Source organism: Neoarius graeffei, chromosome 7, assembly GCF_027579695.1.
Source record: "Neoarius graeffei isolate fNeoGra1 chromosome 7, fNeoGra1.pri, whole genome shotgun sequence".
Classification (NCBI taxonomy): domain Eukaryota; kingdom Metazoa; phylum Chordata; class Actinopteri; order Siluriformes; family Ariidae; genus Neoarius; species Neoarius graeffei.
In genome coordinates, this window is record NC_083575.1 from 61411612 (window position 1) to 61429104 (window position 17493).

A 17493-nucleotide genomic window follows, 5' to 3' on the forward strand; every position below is an offset into this window, starting at 1 on the left:
CACTTTTTCAATGGAATAAAAACATGCATTCTATTCCCTTCTAATGGGTTTCATTCATTTGGTTTGATAGCATGCAATATTGTTAGCATATCGTTTATCTTACATGTATTACATCACGCTACCCAATGGAGAATGAATGTTGAATATGGCTTATAACAGTGTTTCTCAACCACTGGGCCGTGGCCTATTAGTGGGTTGCAAAGGGTCATCTAGTGGGCCGCAATTTCTTTCCAAGTTGAAGCTAATCTTTACTCGTAGTAGGGTACAATTGCTGGATTGCATCTGATGTCACAGCCGCTTCGTTAAACTACGGTCACACTACAGCTCATGATGCTTTGCGATGGGTTATCGATGAAAATGAGGCATTTTGGTGGTGATGAATGACAATGTACATGCGAGCTAAAAGTTGTGGTCACTGTTACGCCATTGCATGCTTGAGTCTGGCGCAGCTCAGGCAGCCGCACGTGCTGGGGACCCAGTCATTATAGGAAACACTTAATGCTGATTTGAGCGCTGTTTTCACAGAAACTTTGTGAAGTATTATCATTATCATATTATACTGTTTATATTGTTTGCTTTTTTCAATTATTCTATTTTTATTTATTGCATTGCCAGTTTGCACCGTGGGTCAGAGAGGACTGATATTTCATCTGTGCTGTATGTCGAGCATGTATAGCATATTTGACAATAAAGTTAAGTTGACTTGACTTGACTTATCATGGTCACGTTTATTTCTAGCCATGTTTATGACTCTGGTTAAATACTCTGCTTTATGATTCTGCTTTTGTTTGTGTTTTGTTACACTCACCTTGCTTCACATTTTGTTTTTGTGGCTACTGGCCTACAAAAATTTGCCGTCCGACCTGCGGAAGCATATTGAGGTATATAAACGTTTTATTCCAAAAGAAAGCTTGCAGTGAAGTTGTCTGTGCTTTTAGAGCTAGCGATAACGTTGCAATAGCTATGCAGTCTGGTTAGTCAAATGACTTTCTATGGATTTGCCTGCCAAGTTGCCGTAGCCTTGTCCACAGCTAACATTAACACACAGCTAGTTAACTTGGACACTGTTAGTTAGCATGTAAACACGGAGTTACGCTAACATGAATAACGTTAACTTATCTGAAGTGCTTTCAGAAATATGTTTCAGCATAATCTTGCCAAATAAACAGAATGTAGAAATCTTTCTTTTCTAGTAGCATTAGCTACCCAATATGATTTTGAGTTTGAAAAGCGTTTGCTAGCATGTCAGGCAGCGTTTCACTGACTAGCAAGCGTAACGTTAAACCACCATGATGCACAGCATGCGTTCATTTTGTGAATTCACAAAATAATCCAGTCGGTCGCTTCAGAGGCATTATGTTTTTTTAAGCGTTGTGACAATAATACAACAATGTGTTGACAGAAAATGTACTTTTAATACTTAAGTATTTTTAAAAACAAGTACTTTAACTTAAGTAAAAATTTGACTGGATAACTTTCACTTATACTGGCGTAACATTTGACCAGTGGGACCTGTACTTTGACTTAAGTAATGAAGTCGGGTACTTTGTCCACCTCTACGAGCAATGCACTTTCTTCTCATTCATCTCATCTCATTATCTCTAGCCGCTTTATCCTTCTACAGGGTCGCAGGCAAGCTGGAGCCTATCCCAGCTGACTACGGGCGAAAGGCGGGGTACACCTTGGACAAGTCGCCAGGTCATCACAGGGCTGACACATAGACACAGACAACCATTCACACTCACATTCACACCTACGGTCAATTTAGAGTCACCAGTTAACCTAACCTGCATGTCTTTGGACTGTGGGGGAAACCGGAGCACCCGGAGGAAACCCACGCGGACACGGGGAGAACATGCAAACTCCACACAGAAAGGCCCTCGCCGGCCCCGGGGCTCGAACCCAGGACCTTCTTGCTGTGAGGCGACAGCGCTAACCACTACACCACCGTACCGCCCCATGCACTTTCTTCATACAAACAAATCGTCAACTTGGTAGACCACCAGCTAAAGTTTTGAATGACTAATAAGGCGGATGTGACGTCACGTGAAACCCAGTAATTGCATGGTTGTCAAGACAACATGGCGTCACAAGTCGGAGACGTAAAACTTCCGCACTGGCGAACATGGCCGCCAGGTTTGCTTCGTTAAATATGGAAGATTTTGAAAGAATTTTGAAAGACAAAGACGCATTGAACACCCGAAAGGAATGTGTATGTATCATAATAAGGGTATTTTATCCATCGAGTCGTTCAATATCATACTAGCTGAATGGAATATATCTGAGATACGACCACGAAAAAAAAAAGCCAGCCAATATTATTTAAATAATCCAGTGATTGTTAGTACAAGGCAGATCTAACACTAACAGAGGAGACACCGTGTCCAGATGCTCACACTGCACTGTTTCAAACCAGCCATTAGAGGCGCTAGAGGACAGTCTGTCTCTGTGTCCCTCCCCTTCCTCTCCGAAGAGTGCTTCAAAATTCACAAAGATTCAGTAGAAGCAGAAACCGTTCGGCTGGAGATGCGGTGGTCTGTAGATTTTGGAGTTGGATTGATCTCACGGTGTCTGTGTGTATGACTTAATCTGCACAGCTGCTGCAGGGAGGAGACAGACTTCCCTCTGTTTCTGGATGAGTTTTCTCCCAAGTGAGCAATTCTGCCGAGATTTTTCTTTAGAGTCAAGCAGAGGAGAGCGTGTGTGAAATCTCACACTGAAAGGAGTGGGTATGTTTTAAACTTATTTTATTAACTTTTCATGAGGTTGTAGTTTGAAGCTGTTTGTTTGTTGATCTCTCCACACCGCTGTGGTGATGAACTGCAGTACCGTTAAGTGTGTAGGCGCTGGATTTGAAAACGGATTCGAGTGGTTTCCAAGGAAACTCTTTTTAATCATGGGTTTGTCATTTCCGGTGTTCCAAACAACTTCTTCGTCATCCAGATTTCTACTTTTAATTGTCATAAAACCGAAACGAACAGAATCGGAACCGGAGGTGCGAACACTGCAGGTCATACTTCATTATGTGTGTTGGACTGGTGGATGCGTCCATGATGATGATTAGCAGTATGTTAATAAATGCTACTATTTTTGCATAATATATATTTATTAGGATGCAGTTTAGGACGTGGCCTGTTATTAGCTCGCTGTTGCACTCTGACAGCGGAAGTTAGTCCTCACTATGGAAGTGTCGAGGTTAGCAATTGTTGCTTCTGCTTTGTGACCATTGTTAGCTGACTGATGTCAGGGTTTTAAAATTGTTTGGTTTTTTGGACTTTTGTTAATATTGTTTTGTTGTTGTTGTTGTTTTTACGACTTGTTATTGAAAAATTTAGGCTGTTCGAACCCATGTTATGTTAACTCTCTCTAATATTTATTTCTCAATGAAGTCCATCACTCAGTGCTATTGGTAAACTGTGCATTTCAATTGATCAGGTAAACTTGGTAGTTTGATTTAACTGCTGAAAGTACAAGTAATGAAGTGTAAGGTTTTGTTTACCTTTCTGTGACTTCATTACTATGTGTGTTGTTTTTTTATCCCTGTGATGAAAAAAAAATTAAGATTTACAAAACAAAATCCACAATTTATCTAATGTTTGACGTTTTGTCACATTTGAAATAAAACTTTTTTTTTTTTTTTTTAAAGTGTAACATTTGACAAAATTATCACTTACCAAATACAGTTGTGTATTTGCAGTAAATCATGTTCTCTCGCTGGTCACAGGTACGACTGTTTGCATCTTGTGAGAGCATAAATGTGTCAGAACAATATGATGGTTAGATGTAAATTAGATCTGCATCTTTTATTTAAAAAAACAAAACTTGCTTCCTCATGAAATCCCACTGTGGGCATCATCTTAAAAAAACTGGTCAGTTGACAAACTGCACAAAAATCTTAATTACAAACTCAGGATAACCTTTTTAAAAGCAGAGCTTGTGTTTCAGTTAATAGCAAAATAATCCTGGTTATTTTTGCTTATTTACATTGATGATGTTTTTCAGGCTAATGGGGTTTTAAATGGTGACGTAGTGGTTAGCACTGTCTCCTCACAGCGAGAAGGTTCTGGGTTCGAGCCCAGCAGCTGGCAGGGCCCTTCTGTGTGGAGTTTGCATGTTCTCCCCGTGTCTGCGTGGGTTTCCTCCGGGTGCTCCGGTTTCCCCCACAGTCCAAAGACATGCAGTTAGGTTAACATGGGGTGGCTGTGGGCTGAAGTGCCCTTGAGCAAGGTACCTAATCCCTGACTGCTCCCCAGGCACTGTAGTATGGCCACCCACTGCTCTGTGTGTGCGTGCGCATGTGTTCACTGCTTCAGATGGGTTAAATGCAGAGGGTGAATCTCATTGTGCTCGAAGTGTGCATGTGACAAAGGTTTCTTCTAAAAAAAAAAAAAGTGATTTTTTTAATATATATGGCGGCACGGTGGTGTAGTGGTTAGCGCTGTCGCCTCACAGCAAGAAGGTCCGGGTTTGAGCCCCGTGGCCGGCAAGGGCCTTTCTGTGCAGAGTTTGCATGTTCTCCCCGTGTCCGCGTGGGTTTCCTCTGGGTGCTCCGGTTTCCCCCACAGTCCAAAGACATGCAGGTTAGGTTAACTGGCGGCTCTAAATTGACCGTAGGTGTGAGTGTGAATGGTTGTCTGTCTCTGTGTTAGCCCTGTGATGACCTGGTGACTTGTCCAGGGTGTACCCCGCCTTTCGCCTGTAGTCAGCTGGGATAGGCTCCAGCTTGCCTGCGGCCCTGTAGAACAGGATAAAGCGGCTAGAGATAATGAGATGATATATGCGTGCACACATGTATATGTGTATGTATGTATTTTGGGCTTTGTTGGAAGAGTATTTAACTCCTAGTATGGCTATGCTGACGTAGGAGTATACTTATAAAAGAGGCTGTTTTTGCGCCTCTTGTTTGTTTCTGTTCCCAACATAACTCAAAAAGTAGCAAATAAATTTTGAGGAAAGGTGAGCCATGGGCCAACAACCGATTGATTTAGAGTTTGATGCAAATCCGCATATGCGGCTTGGCGGAGGTCTGCACTCTGAGTGTCCTAGTTGTGTGAGTGTTTTATTATACGCATTTGTTGTCAGGCTTCTATTTAATGCACTGTAAGTGGTTCAGCTCACTGAACACACACTGATTAACATGCTGATTTTTTTTTTTTTTTTTCTTTTTTGGTAAACACACACATTCGGGAGATAAAGCAAGGTTTTGATGGCCTGCTATGACAAACACGCATTTATCTTTAGGGCATGTTTATAACTACAGAAGGGTTTGCCATCATGGAATATGTAAATGACGGTGTGTGCTGTGAGATTTGGGTGCTGATAGTATAGCGTTATTACAGTTGTGATGGGTGCTTTTGCGCTTCTGAAAATATCACTGATTCGCTGTTAGGTGAGCTCACTTACAGCTGTCAAAATGCCAACCAAGGTTATGCTTTTTAAAATCTCAGGCTGCATAGTAATAGCTAAAATGATCATAGAATATTTTGCTTAATATTGTCATCGCAGTTATTATTCAGCTAATTTAAGAACAAAATTTCATTGTGCTTTATTTTATTTTATTTTTTATATTAACAAATTTTGTACTTGAATCCACATGTGATGGCTTCTTAGTATAGTAATGCTGTATTCTGAGTATAAACAAAAAATTCATGTGCTAATTAATAAATGTTCTACAGTAGTATTAAAATAGCTTAAAGATATCTGTTGGAAGATTGTAGCTTATTGCACCAGTCATTAAAATGCTGTTTAACTTCAGCCAGTTAGCTAGCTTTAGCTAAGCTTGCATTGGATTGTAGTATTAGACAAGCCATAAAAATTGATGATTCATATTTAACAATTATTCACCTAAGGCAAAGTGAATATTGGTGAAGAATAACCGAGATGAAATCGAACTTATTATTCACTGATATTCACTGAACCTGTTGCAGATAATTTTTTTTAAGTATAAATACACAGGTGATGATTTAAAAAAAACAACAACACACATTTCCAACTTCAAAAGCGGCATGCAAATGTAATGCGCGCAGGGTTGTCGCTTATCTATGCCGAGTCACGCAAAATACTTTGTTTTGAAATAGATAAAATAAATCACTATTCCACCTTACCTTTGAATAGTTTTAGACCAAACTTCATAGCAGCTTTAGTGCTTTTGAGGAACAGCATTTTCTTTTATAATGTGTAATTCTTCCTCACTTACAGTGACAGAATGATTGGCCACCGTTTTGCCAAGTTGCTCGAGGCGATTATTGAGAAATAGTCTGAATCTCTTGTCCAAGCAGCACGCATGATTTTCTATAGGGTTGTTTTACAATCAGAGTGCAAAGTTTGTGTCACAGGGGTCCAAAATTAAAAAAAAAAAAAAACTATCAAATCTGCACTTTTGGAAATTAATACACATATGAACATAGGCATGCGTACTAGTTTGTATTATAACAAGATTAAGTGTAGCTTTAAGCAGGGCTGGGAGAAACAAATGAAGTGATTCTCGGAGAGGCCTTTTTTTTTTTTTTTTTTGACAATTCATAATCCACTACTTCCATAGTGCTTTTAAATACAAGTCTGTAAGCTTTGTGTTAGTTGTCTCTAATATTTATGTCCCAATATCTTGACCACATTTTAGGATGAAAATAATCATTTTAGATATGTTATTTTATATTGAAAAATTAGCTGTCTCGGAGAGGACATTTTTTTGACACAATTACATACTAATTTGATCAAGATGGTCTGAAAACTTACTGGCGTTCAACATTAAAACTTAACTATGTTTCCAATGATATGGAACCAAATATTTGTTTTATGGTATAAAGAATGATGTAAGTGCATCCCTTTTGGAGCTACCTGTGGTCAAAAAGCACTTTTTCTAAATGACACGAGTAATTTTGCTAAATATGACACATATTGCCATACATTCACCAAAAATAACGTTATCACCACATTTTTTTTTTTTTTTTTTTTTTGCATGGTAAATAGAGCTATCACAGGGCTACAATAAACAACCAAGTTTATTTAGTCAAGCCTTTTGATGTTGAAGATAATAAGTGTTAAATGTGACTTTTAGCTTGCATACCCTGATTGTAAAACAACCCTATAATCACCTGCGTATTTATACTAAATAGTCTTATTTAAAAATGTTAAATATCATAGCTACCTTTCAGAGGATGCCTGTTCCCAAGATATTTCCTGTAATGTCATGATGTAGTAATTGATCAGTTTGTTTTATGATATATTGCTGTATTGGTATGTGACTCACCCCAATACACGGTCCGTTATGTTATGAATGAGTCGCAGCAGTTTGTCTAAGTTTTAAATGAGTTTGTAAATTCAGTTGGTGTGTGTTGGGGTGGCAGCTATATGGCAGTGGCTAATTTATTATTCCTGAGGTTTATGTAGCTTAGAGACAGCAGGCTGGAAGCAACAACAAAGGGTGTCCGCTCTCTCAACACACACATTGTGCATGTGGAGGGGATTTTAAGGCCCAGCTGCTCCTCATCAATGACCATCAGTGGTCCTCGAAGAGAACTGAGTGGCCAGGTGTCTCTACTGACACACACACACACACACACACATATATTAATGCGCATAGAAACAGTCACTCCAAAAACATACGCACAGACCCACACACACCTGTAGGATTCTAAACTTTTTGATTGTATTGTGGGGTTTTTTTTGTTGTTTGTTTTGTACTTTGTCCTTTTATATAAGAGCTGTTAGACCATCATGAAACATACTTTGCATTTAACCAAAACTTATACAAATGTTTCCTCATCGTGGCTGTAGTCAATCAGCGAAGCCTTTCCACGTTTCATTTTCAAGTTTGCGTCTTCAGTTTTGCACGAGTCCTAATGTTGCTGGAGTTACTGTTTAAGCTTTGTGTAAACTGCATGTCTTCATCACGTATTAAACTGCTTGGAGATTTTCAGTAATCTCAATAGATTTATGTGGTTTCTAGAACCATGAACAAAAACATTGCATGCTTAAAAACAACAGTAGTGCCATCTATTTTTGAATTCTATAATGTTACAAGAGTGTGTTTGGCGGGGTTTCTTTTTGAAATATGGGTTTTATTATTTCATGAAAATGTTTGTAGTATAGGCACTTCACAGCTCAAGGATCCTCAGTTCAGTCCTCAGCTTGGGTTACTGCCTCATGTAGGTTTGACTCTAGGTGTAAACGTGTGTGTGTGGTGCCCTGTGATTGGCTGGAGTTCCATCTGGGGTGTATTCTCCTGTCTTGTGCCAAGTTTTGGTTACTGAAGATGAATGAATGAATGTGTGTTTTACATAGAAATGGAGTAACTGAGCAGAGCAATGGCTTTTGGGGAGAGTGTGGGATTTCAGCATGCAGTTTACACAACGCTAAATGAGTAGCTTCCCTATACACCACCTCTGCTTCCAATACGCTTCCTCTGCTTCCACATAGCAAACATTGATTGGTTGGTAGGCTAAATTTAGAATAAGTTGGGAAGTTGTGGGGGGTTTTTGGGTCTCTGTATGAAGTCATTCTAAAGGCAGTACCATAATATCTGATTGTTATGCTCAGGGATTAGTTTCAGGCCCTTGACCTTCTGTGACTTTTCCTGTCTGCTCCTGTATCTCTCCTTCCCTTTGTGTGACATCAGCCCAGATCATATGATCTCTCAAACATTCTGATGAGTCACAAAACCATGTCCCGGGTAATAATTTGACAAACTTGCCTATCTAGTTGCAGAAGGAATCGTTTTCAAAGATTTAATGGGATTAAAGTAATGATAGGAGTGTTGCTGAGTGGTGTTAGTTTTGCATTTGCATGTTGATTAGTCAGAAGAATTCTTGGCTTGTCTCTGCTCATGAATGCCTGTTGCTTTTAGCTTGCAGTTAATGACCCAGCATAGACAGGCCCAGTGACATCTTACATTCTCACTCCCACTGGGTCATCAGGTGTGTGTGTGTGTGTGTGTGTGTGTGTGTGTGTACGTGTACGCGCGTGCTTTTTGGAGCTGAGAGGAGTTATCATTTGCCTATGAGCAGGTGTATGAATGTTGGCAAACTTCTGTCTCACCAATCAGTGTCCTATAAGAAGGTTGTCTAAAGCGTACAAATGCAGTCTTCTCAGAACTGATTCTTATATTGTCTCAAGTAAAGATGGATAGTATAATGCTGAAATTATATACAGTACACTTTTCTAAGAGGATTCTGGGTAATATCTGTACTTCTACAGCACTAATTAAATATTATTAGTTCATCCGGCCGCAGGCCAGGCCGAATGAGTTTATGCAATCGCCTGTTGTCCGTCCGTAATTTACAGAAATCACTACTCCTCTTACAGGATTGATCAGATTTCGATCAAACTCGTGTTAAACGTTCCCCAGGTGGGTGTGCATAAAAGTTGTCAAGATGCTGGTGCCACCTGTCATTTACAGTTTTATGGGTGTCTTGGTCGGTATGGGCTACAACCTCATTGAGGCTATTTTAGAAACCACATGTCTTTTGTAAATCTGCTGCTGTTATTGTGCAGTAAGGCACTACAGGGGAATCCACTTTGAGCCACAAAGGGACTGGTGTGGCAACAGGTTTTCATCAAAGCCACACCTTATAACTGATGAAAGACTGAGGTCAATTAATTCAACTGCTTCAACTAACAAGTGCAATGAGGTGCGGCACATGCTTGTCATGTATGACGGCTTATTAGTTGAAATCTGTAGTGGTTTGTAAAGAAGGTCTTGAAAGCAAAATCCTCATAAGTACGTAACTGCCCATTTCTGTTTTGTAGTCCTAAAACGCACACATCCAGGCTTCTGAGCTGATTGTTTTACTGGGCTGTGTGTGTAGATGTCTCATCTTATTATCTCTAGCTGCTTTATCCTCTTCTACAGGGTCGCAGGCAAGCTGGAGTCTATCCCAGCTGACTACGGGCGAAAGGCGGGGTACACCCTGGACAAGTCACCAGGTCATCACAGGGCTGACACATAGACACAGACAATCATTCACATTCACACCTACGGTCAATTTAGAGTCACCAGTTAACCTAACCTGCATGTCTTTGGACTGTGGGGGAAACCGGAGCACCCGGAGGAAACCCATGTGGACACGGGGAGAACATGCAAACCCCGCACAGAAAGGCCCTCGCCGGCCACGGGGCTCGAACCCAGACCTTCTTGCTGTGAGGCGACAGCGCTAAACACTACACCACCGTGCTGCCGTGTGTAGATGTGTGAAATTTTTTTTATTTTTTATTTTTAAATAATTATGTTCAGTGTGGCTGTTTTGGTAGATCAGATGTTTCTCCAAAATCTGTGTTTTTTTTTTTTTTTTTTTCCACACTTATTTTAGATTTTTAAAACGATACCTTTTTTAAAACCATGTATACTGGCTGATCACCAACTCTGAATCAAGCTGAGCTGTCCAAAGCTGTTATTTTATGAAAACCATCACAGACATGATTGTCATGTTGGTGTAGAATCTGCATAATTTTCAATCAGCATCACACACATTCATGACATGAAACGTCCAATCTGATCCAGTTGCACCCTTCATCTTGCAGTTTTGATTCCAGGGGGAATTTTTTTTTTTAATGCACCATCTAGTTTTGATGAAGCTTTCCAGTCATCCCAAAGTAAAATGCTTTTATTTATTTATTTCCACTTTTTTAAATATCTTTCTGGATTATATCCCATAACTTTGTATGTTTTCGTGCAGGGCAGGCTGATGGATGAAGAGGGAGATCAGACGGATCAGCATGAGGAGCGTTTAAGGGAAGTGTTTCAGAGTTTCGATGGGATCGGTGCTGGTTCACTAAGCCCGGAGGAGTTAACCGAGCTCTGTCACACCCTGCAGCTGGCTGACCAAGCACGACACGCACTGCTAAACACACTATTTAATACACAGGGCCAACTAAACAAACGGGTAAGAATCAATGTTTACCAAATGCACACTGTAGGATGTCTGTAAACTTGAAAAGCAGTGGGGTTTTTTTTGTTTTTTAAATGGTGATTTTAATCAAGAGTCAATGGGACATTTATGCAAAGTGAACTGAAATCATTCCTTGATGTGATGAGTCTTTAAATTTCTACTGTATTTTTAAAGCAAATCCGTTTTGCTCACTTGCATCCTGTTTTCTCTGCTCCTTGTATAGCATACATGTTTGATTGGAGCAGCCTTTTATTGTTAATGTGGGGGAAGAGCACTTGTTGAGGATCACAGATTCTTTATTCTGTCTTAACAATGGCGTGAACCTCAAAAGAGACATACATTTGCACTTGCACAGCGGCTACCCTTCGCCTCACGCGCCCCCTCCCCTTTTTTTTTTTTTTTATAAGAGTGCCGTAATCCACAAAAGGAATCTCCATATGCAGAAGTGTGTGCTATTGTCTGGGGCAGCTGTTGCTCCCAAAATCATTCGGGCTACCCCCACAGTTCCCTTAGTCACCAGGCAACCCGGATTTAATTAATAGCCGTGCTGGAGAATATTTGTCTGATTTTAGCTGGGATCTTTAATCTTTGCTCTTCACCACAGTGGAGCAGCTGCAGGGCGACTCCGTATTACACATTAACTGCCATTAGCGATAAAGGTCGTTTTCAGAAGATTGTGTATGAGCCAACTATTTTTACCCTCTTGAAATCTATGAAAGACCTCATCTGTGCACCTGCATTCTTTTTATTAAATTCGCTCTGCATGTTGAATACTGGTATTGTGTTTCTGTTTTGCAGGTTGAATTTGAGCAGTTTAAGGACGCTTTGATTCTGGTGCTTTCCTCCACTGAAGAGGCACTCGCTGAAGAAAACCCTCCTCGCCCAGGTAACATCATCCTCTATGTATGTGACCATATTTGAGGGTTTTTAATTTTTAAAAAATTTTTTAAACCCTGGCATTCTGAAATGCTCTGTCTGTATAGCAATGTAGTTTGTTCTCGTTAACTTGAATTGTCTGATGGTAATGAGATGGACGTTTGCCAATGTCTAAGTGGACTTTTGCTGTCGTGTCTCTATAGTAACACTGACTAGAGGGTCAGAAAGACAGACAGGTGGAATAACAGAGATTGAGCTGCCAACCATACAAGACTTTGAAAAGACTCTGTCTGACACACTCTTGCATCTAAAGACAGTGTGGTGTTAGTCAGAGTTATGCTGCCCTTACACGAAACCAATTTTCAAGTTATTCCCTGATTTTTGCTAAGATTGTGGCTCTTGCAGTGGCACTATTTTGTATGAGCCAAGACTAAAGATAATATTAAACACACTTGATTTTGTTGGGATGTCAAGATGAGAAAAAAGCTGAATTAAGACAGCTGTCCTGACTGCCTTATACCAAACAATCAAGATGACTAGAGTGCCCCAACTATAGCAAAACACTCATGATTTTATTCCAACCTTGGAAATTTGTGTGAGACACTGAAATCACTTGAAATGTTTGGTATTAGGCTGGCATTAAAGTACATGGCACATATCATGGTCCAGTGTGAAACAGGACAAGTGGCCCTGAAACGTGGTGGTATATGGGTATTAATCAGTAACATGTTCCGAAACCGGGGCGGCACGGTGGTGTAGTGGTTAGCGCTGTCGCCTCACAGCAAGAAGAGCCCCGTGACCGGCGAGGGCCTTTCTGTGCGGAGTTTGCATGTTCTCCCCGTGTCTGCGTGGGTTTCCTCCGGGTGCTCCGGTTTCCCCCACAGTCCAAAGACATGCAGGTTAGGTTAACTGGTGACTCTAAATTGACCGTAGGTGTGAATGTGAGTGTGAATGGTTGTCTGTGTTTGTGTCAGCCCTGTGATGACCTGGCGACTTGTCCAGGGTGTACCCCGCCTTTCGCCCGTAGTCAGCTGGGATAGGCTCCAGCTCGCCTGCGACCCTGTAGAACAGGATAAAGCGGCTACAGATAATGAGATGTTCCGAAACCTTTTAAACAGGCTGAAGTATTTGGATGAAGCTGGTGCACTGAATTACTAAGAGATTGATGCATGAGTCAGCCTTGTGGAAGACTCAAAATCATAACCGAATGATGGTTATCTTTTTATTTGTACAAAAACTGTACTTGAATAAAAAACAAACACCAGAGTTTACATTATCTGTCTGGGTGCTTTTACATATGCAGTTTTTAGTCCACTTATATCCAACCCTAGTGTGGGGGTTCCCCCCCCCCCCCCCCCCCCCCGCAGTTTGTTTGAGAAAGTGAGAGAACAATGACCTCTAAAGATCCACCTCTTCCTGAAGTACTTAAATTAGCACTTCAGCATTGTGTTGTCTCTGTGCTTTTCTTACCATGTTGCCTCCCCAACAGAGTTTTTAGACTGACGGTGGTATTAGTTTGTGACCCAGTGAACTAGTATCAGGATGTATTTATCGATGGAGACTTCAAAGCGCTTCTGTAAGTCACTTTGGATAAAGTCGCCTGCCATATTCCATAAACGTAAATGTAAAAATGGCCCTCTGGCGCAGACTAAAATACAGTCTTGGAGCTTCTGAGTGATGTGGTCTCGATCTGGTTGAAGTGAAGGGGACAATTTGACTCTGAATCAACATAACTTCAGGAAGTGACCCAAACACGCCATATATTATTGGTCTTGTGGCAGCATTGTTTATAGCTGTGAGCTGCTAAATTGACCAGTGACTGAGCTAAAGAACAAAGCTGGAGAGTCGTTATACTGTTTGTAATTTAATTTTTTAGCACTGGCTTTTTTTTTTTGTTCTTGGTTACATCCATGTGAAAATGTGCCCCCCCCCCTTTTTTTTTTAAACATTGTCCTATTTCCAACCCATGAATGAAATGTTTTCAGCCCTACATGCTCCTCAGGGTTTTTTGGATTTCATGCTTTTTGGTGCAGTGTGAAATGAAACCAAGCCCAAACAGCAAATAAACTAATGCATAAATTCTGCTCTGAATCAGACTCTGCAATCAGACTAATAGGTGTGAAAGCACCCTGAGATGTTAATAGTAGAGTTATTTATTTATTAAATAAGTGTGTTGCCTATTCCGAGGTAAATGTTCTACTTTTTTGTTATTTAATTGTGTAAGAAAACTATTACACTTTACATAATGTCAGGCAAAATAAGGAAAGAGACATCAACACATGCCCAATCCCTCAGTTTGGGTTGTACAGGCGGTGTTGTCCATGTGATATCTGTTATGCTCAAGGTTATCCTGTGAGATGTTTCCTGTCTTGGTATGTAGAGACGAGGTTAAAATTCTTAAAGAGGATTACTCAAACCTCTTGAAATGGATGAAGATGGTGTCAAAGTAACGAAGGCGTTCCTCCTTAAGGCTTACTCTAGGTTCTCTAGGGTGTAGTTTCAGGATAGTTTTTGTCAAAGTAATGAAGGCGTTCCTCCTTAAGGCTTACTCTAGGTTCTCTAGGGTGTAGTTTCAGGATAGTTTTTGGGGGTCTAGCAGCGAAGCTGCAGAACCCCATTGTGTTTCTATGTATTCTTATTATTGTTCAACTTTCTTCCGTAATGGAAGTCTATGGCAACCTATAGAACCGTATGGTAAAAAGTTGTGAAATTTTGCACACACATTGGGGATGGCACCCTGATTAATTTGACCAAGTTTCATGTATGCAAGTCAAGCGGTCTAGCGCCACCAATGGATCAAATTTGGAGTTGCATCCATGAGTGTAACTTTTGAACCATGTGCCCGATTTTCAAAAATCAGGTACCGTTGGAATCCTTGGGTCAAGCTAAGTTCAACGCACCATATGACGTCATTTTCCGACATATTGGATTTTGTTGAAAGTGAAACGATTTTCAGCGGTCACAAATTTAGCCCGATTGTTATGAAAATTGGAACACGTGGTCTTCAGGCCATTCTCCACAAAACCTACTTATAGCTGTTTAGAAATTCCAAAGCGTTTGCCTGCCACAGCCAAACGAAAACGGCGGCGAAGACGCCAAACAGGAAGTGAGGTCATATCTCAGGAACGGTTTGACGTACCAAGTTCAAACTTGGTACATAGACTCTTGACCCCATCCTGAGGGCACTCATTAAATATGGTGACCTTTGACCTCTGGGGGGCACTATAATTTTTTTTTAAAGCATTTACCCAAAAGCCCCCAGGCAGGAGATAAGTTCACATCTCTGTGAATCTTTGGTTGTTTGTCATGTAACGTGCAGTCAGTGTTGCATCTGAAGACCATTGCGGAAGCTGCCACTTCTGCTAGACCCCCACATTGCTGCTTGCAGCTATATTTATAGTGATGAACTTACATTAGAATCAGTGATTATCCTATGGTTGTCTCTTTTTCACTGATGGACAGAGTAGAGGGTCCTTGACAAACTAGCAATAGTGTGTTTGCTTATTCAGGAAAAAAAAAAATTGAGAGCAGTGCTTGATAAGTGAGGGACTGGCATGAAAACCAGGCTTCAGGCTTTTAGATAAGCATAAAATGTTCTAGACAAGGGACCATGTTTCCAATGTTCAGTAACTGTGCATCTGTCTAATTTTCACTCTCCAGTCTCCCCAGAGGTGCAGCCTCGCTTTGTAAAGGGCACTAAGCGTTATGGACGTCGGTCCACACCAGAGTTCACACAGACCATCTCGGATTTTGCGCACACACCATCGGTGGAAAGAGAGGACAATGCAGCCACAAGGACTAGTGATGATGGGGCGTTGCCTGTTAAGCGTGAGGTAAGAGACGCACTACACAGCCACATACCCACACAACCTACTTGTTGCATCCAATCTCAAAAAGTCAGGAAAAACAGTCTGGCTCTAGAGGACAGTTTTCAGCCTTTAAATGCTAATAGTGGAATGCTCAGTGTGTACCGCACATACCAGCGACAAAGATCATTGAAGCGTCTTTAAAAATGACAGAAATTTCACCATGGAGATAGTGAACAGTAGTCAAAACAGGACACATACGAGCGACTCAAAGGATAACTAGAGACACTGTATTCTCACATTCTCCGTTTCGATTAAAGACATTCTTGTAGACATAATTGCCATTTATTAGATTTTAGAGCTGTGTGTGGGGTCCATGTGTCCATCACTGACTACTCCTCCCCGTTACTGTAGAGACGTGTAGGGATAAATACATTTATTATGGATAAAATAAGCTCATATGTTTCAAGTCTTTAATTTTCTGTAAAGCTGCTTTGCAACAATGTCTGTTAAAAGCGTGATGCAAATAAGCTTGACATTCTTCTGATTGGTGTTTATGTAAATGATAAAGGTGTAAATTGAGAGAAAGACGTGGAAATGAACACATCTACACAGACTACTATTGGTATATAGAAAATTACTTTTTCAAAAGGAGTGATTCATTATCTTTTGTGTACGTTGTAGGGCTGGGCAATATGATTATATGATATGACTGTAATAAATTGTCACTGATTAGATATCAGTTTTGAGTCTGATTGTTTTTCTATTTTTGTGCAAACTGAATTATGTAAGTGGGATGCAGTCATTTACTCAGTCTCTTGTCACATGATGGCCGTTCATTTTGGTAGCACGACGTTAACATTTGCTAATACCGTTTATACAGTACACAAGGTTGTATGGCTAGTGCTTGGTTCTAATGACGTAACACAATACTTTACTTGGTAGTGAACATGGTGTAGCTACTTGGTCATATAGCTACTGCTGGAGAGATAACATTAGCTAATGCTGCATTCTGTTTACCTTGGAACAAGGAAGTTGAAATTGCATCGCTTTTGACATCCATGTATTTAAGCTAAAAAAGTGGAGGGGGCGAAGGATGAGCATCTCCATGTTCACCTTTTTTGTTAACAAGCTAGCCAGCTAACTATGATGAGTGATTTTGTATATTTTCTTTCTCAAAAGAGTAAACTGTGTAGTCAGTGTTAAAGATTTAACAAGTGAATACAGGCCTTTTCAATTACGTGAAACCTGTGACTGATAATGTTGTAGGCGCCCAAATTAAGGTCAAGCGCCCAAAATATGCTACCAAAAGTAGTGTAACAAAATGAAGATTAAATAAACTTGGCTGCATAAAACCCAATGTCTTGACTTTCTTCTTTAAAAACATCGAAATTGGCATGTATTTCTTGTAATTGACGCGAAATCTGCACCATTCTCTTGTTGTTCTGAGTTCGTCGAACTAGCCGTAAGCCTCGCGCAGAGCACATTCTCCATCAACGGTGATTGGCACGCCATGATTTTGTGGAGGAGCGAGACTCGCGTACCAATGACCAGAGCGGGATTTCCACATTAGGAATATAGTTGTATAATTAAAAAAAAAAACCACTATAAACAGCAGTAAGCCATAATAAATGAAACAAAGTCAATATTTGGTGTGAGATGACTCTTTGCTTAAAAAAAATAGTAGTCTGAGGTACAGTGAGTGCAGTTTTATAAGGAAATGAGCTGTAGGTTTTACTGAGCACCTTACAGAACCAGCCACAGTTCTTCTGGACACTGACTGTCACACTTGCTTATTCATTTTGCACCAAAACCCAGCAGCCTTCATGATTTTTTTTCTTTTTTAATCTGAAAAGTGGTCACTTACGTAAAATGCTGCTCAGATACAAAAAAAAAAATCTGTGTTTGTGCTGGAAAAATGAATG

The 17493-nt window shown here is 40.4% G+C and overlaps 1 protein-coding gene across 5 annotated transcripts in view; it reads left to right on the plus strand.

Moving 5' to 3' along the window:
* Positions 1-2503: 2503 nt before the first annotated feature.
* nin (ninein (GSK3B interacting protein)) overlaps positions 2504-17493 on the plus strand; it is a 51752-nt gene continuing 36762 nt past the window's right edge. For 2 of the 5 annotated variants that reach the window (XM_060926198.1, XM_060926203.1), the window contains exons 1-4: positions 2504-2729; positions 10674-10880; positions 11685-11772; positions 15423-15595. In XM_060926198.1, the coding sequence (XP_060782181.1) occupies positions 10683-10880; positions 11685-11772; positions 15423-15595 (459 nt within the window). In that variant the 5' untranslated portion in view covers positions 2504-2729; positions 10674-10682. Of the gene's footprint in view, positions 2730-3047; positions 3067-10673; positions 10881-11684; positions 11773-15422; positions 15596-17493 lie in introns of those variants that run through there. The other 3 variants (XM_060926199.1, XM_060926200.1, XM_060926202.1) reach the window with 3 other exon arrangements.